The 2,618-nt window shown below is 58.6% G+C and overlaps 1 protein-coding gene across 1 annotated transcript in view; it reads left to right on the top strand.

Moving 5' to 3' along the window:
• MSX1 (msh homeobox 1) overlaps positions 1-1,807 on the top strand; it is an 18,551-nt gene extending 16,744 nt beyond the window's left edge. The window contains exon 2 of the mRNA XM_009635516.1: positions 1,277-1,807. Within this exon, the coding sequence (XP_009633811.1) occupies positions 1,277-1,807 (531 nt within the window). The remainder of the gene's footprint in view (positions 1-1,276) is intronic.
• Positions 1,808-2,618: the final 811 nt, after the last annotated feature.

The raw sequence follows: 2,618 nt of genomic DNA, 5'->3' as shown, positions 1-2,618 counted from the left end.
AACGCCCGCGGTCCCCGCCGCCTCCTCCGAGTAAGTAGGGCCTGGGGGCGGGCGGGCCGGGACCCCCCCGGGGCCGCCTGCGCCCTTCCCGCGGGGGTGGCCGGGGATGTCCTCTCGCTTTCGCCCGGCCCCTCCTGGCATGTTTTCCCCTGCGGTTCGCGCTCCCTGCCGGGCCGCTGCGTCCCCTTCAAAATACTGAACCGGTTCAAGGGTGCGCGGAGCCGGGGCAGCGCCGGGCTATGGCTGCGGAGACCTGGTGCCGAATGCTAACCTCGAAGAGGAGAAAAAACAACCCCCAAAAAGCAGTCCGGCCTACCTGTTAGCTTAGCCTGGGGCTCGAACTGGCCAGGCAAAGCCTGACTCGGTCTCAGCGGTGTTTTCCGCTGCGCCTCCAAATCCGAGGAGCCGCGGTTACTGACGGTTTCCTGCTTTGCCAGGGAGAGATCTAAAAAGCGTAAAAATAGCAGCGGGAGGGCCGGGATCAGAAAAGCCCGTTCACCCGCTCCAGCGGCCGCGCTGAGCCCCGAGGCCGGACCCTGCTCCCGCCCCACCCAGACTCCCGTGGGAAGGGTTGAGCTCGGGCTCTGAGGCTCTCCGGGGCGTTTGGGGTGCTCCTAGCAGAGCTGCTTTCCCTCTCCCTTGGAGAAAGGCAGGTTTCCCGAAAGGGCTTGTGTAGATTTTCACAGGGGCTTAGATTTTCAACTGCAAAGTAAGAGTCGCTGTCGCTAAGTAAACCCGGGGCAGATCGAGGGTGGGGACCCTTGGAAATCTTAAATAAGAGGAGAGGGGCAGACTGGTGAAGAGTGGTAGATAGAGGCTGAGTGTGAATTCAGAGCTCATAATTAATTACATGCTTAATCCGGTTCCCAGGGGCCTAATGAAGAGGGTGTGAGTCTGAGGAGCCAGCCTGTTTTGTTTATTTTTTTTCCTTAATCCAATAAAAAAGACAGGATAGCTTTTTTTTTTCTGGAGGATCACCCCCTTCATTTATGTCTCCTCTGTGTGAGCTGGGAACCGCTGTGGCAGGAGGTGGAGGGTACGTGGGTGTCTGACTCCTGCCCTGTGCCCTTTTGTGGAGCCAGAGAGGTCCTTGCTATGAAGCACTGCAAGTAACTTCAGCCCCGGCAGCCTTGAAAAGCCCAATTCCTTCGTAAAGCACCTGCTTTCTTTACTGGAAAGGGAGACCTCAATCTGAAGTGTGCCCCGGGAAGCCCTGGAGTTTTTGGCCTGCTTGACTTCGAGCGGGACCTTATTTCCCCCCTTCTTTCTCCCCCAGCTGCCATGGGGTGGGGGTTCTGTGGGGCATGCAGGTTTGGGCACTGCTAACCGAGGTGTCTTTCTCCTTCTCCCTCTCCTCTGGCTGCTCCTCGGCGCAGGGCGGCTGAGCCCCCCAGCCTGCACCCTGCGCAAGCACAAGACGAACAGGAAGCCCCGGACGCCCTTCACCACAGCACAGCTGCTGGCCCTGGAGAGGAAATTTCGGCAGAAGCAGTACCTGTCCATTGCCGAGCGTGCCGAGTTCTCCAGCTCTTTCAGCCTCACCGAGACCCAGGTGAAGATCTGGTTCCAGAATCGCCGTGCCAAGGCCAAGCGGCTCCAGGAAGCCGAACTGGAGAAGCTGAAGATGGCAGCCAAGCCCATGCTCCCGCCTGCTGCTTTCGGCATCTCCTTCCCACTGGGCGGCCCAGCCGTGGCTGGCGCCTCTCTGTACGGTGCTTCCAGCCCTTTCCAGCGGGCAGGGCTGCCCGTGGCTCCTGTGGGACTGTACACAGCGCATGTGGGATACAGCATGTACCACCTCACATAGAGCTGAGCCCCGCCGAGCCCAGCCTGCCAGCTTTCTGCTCCTGCTGGCTGCTCACGCGCTCCTTCCCTGTTCCTCTGGCTCCTCGCTGTGGACTTCCCCACGGGTTCTGTGGCAGAGACTTCTCCAGTCCAGCTCTGCTCGGCCTCTCTGCTTCCCCCCTGTGATGCTGGCTCCCTGGTCCAGCCCTGCTCTGCTCTCCTCAGCCGTGCTGGGAGCTGCTCTGCTCTCCAGCTGGGAGGAACCTGAGGCATTGCCCCAGCTCCTCCTGGGCGCAGGGCAGCAGTGGGCCAGCCCTGCCCTGCTTCCCCGGGTCTGGCTGGGGGCCTGGGGAGAGCCCCCCACCGTGGGGGAAGGAACTGTGGAAGAGAACCGGCAAAAAGAGGGCTGAAAGATAGGACGTTTCCCTTGCTTTCTGCAAGGCGAGGCCAAGAGGCAGAAGCGTAGAGCAGCCTCTCCCGTCCCTGCGTAACAGCACCGTCTGTTACCTGTGTTTGTTCTTCCACCAGCTCCTTTGGAAGGGGCTCTGTGTACTATGTAATATACTGTATATTTGAAATTTTATTATCATTTATATTATAGCTATATTTGTTAAATAAATTAATTTTAAGCTACTGTTTGATGTAGTTTGTTTGTCTCTTGCCCTGCCAGGGGTGACAGAAGAAGAGACCAAAGCTATCTGTGTCAGGGGGACAGGGGAGAGGCCCTGGCTGTACCAGCTGTTTTTCTTCTTCCATAGGAGATTTCAGCCTCGGACAGCAAGGCCTCGTCTGAGTTTTCAGCTTACTGTGTATCCCAGAGCTGCCCTGTCCTC

This window comes from Egretta garzetta, unplaced genomic scaffold (genome assembly GCF_000687185.1).
Source record: "Egretta garzetta isolate BGI_Z169 unplaced genomic scaffold, ASM68718v1 scaffold193, whole genome shotgun sequence".
NCBI lineage: Eukaryota > Metazoa > Chordata > Aves > Pelecaniformes > Ardeidae > Egretta > Egretta garzetta.
Note: the sequence above shows the minus strand (reverse complement) of the source record. Positions and strands in the feature narration are given on the sequence as shown.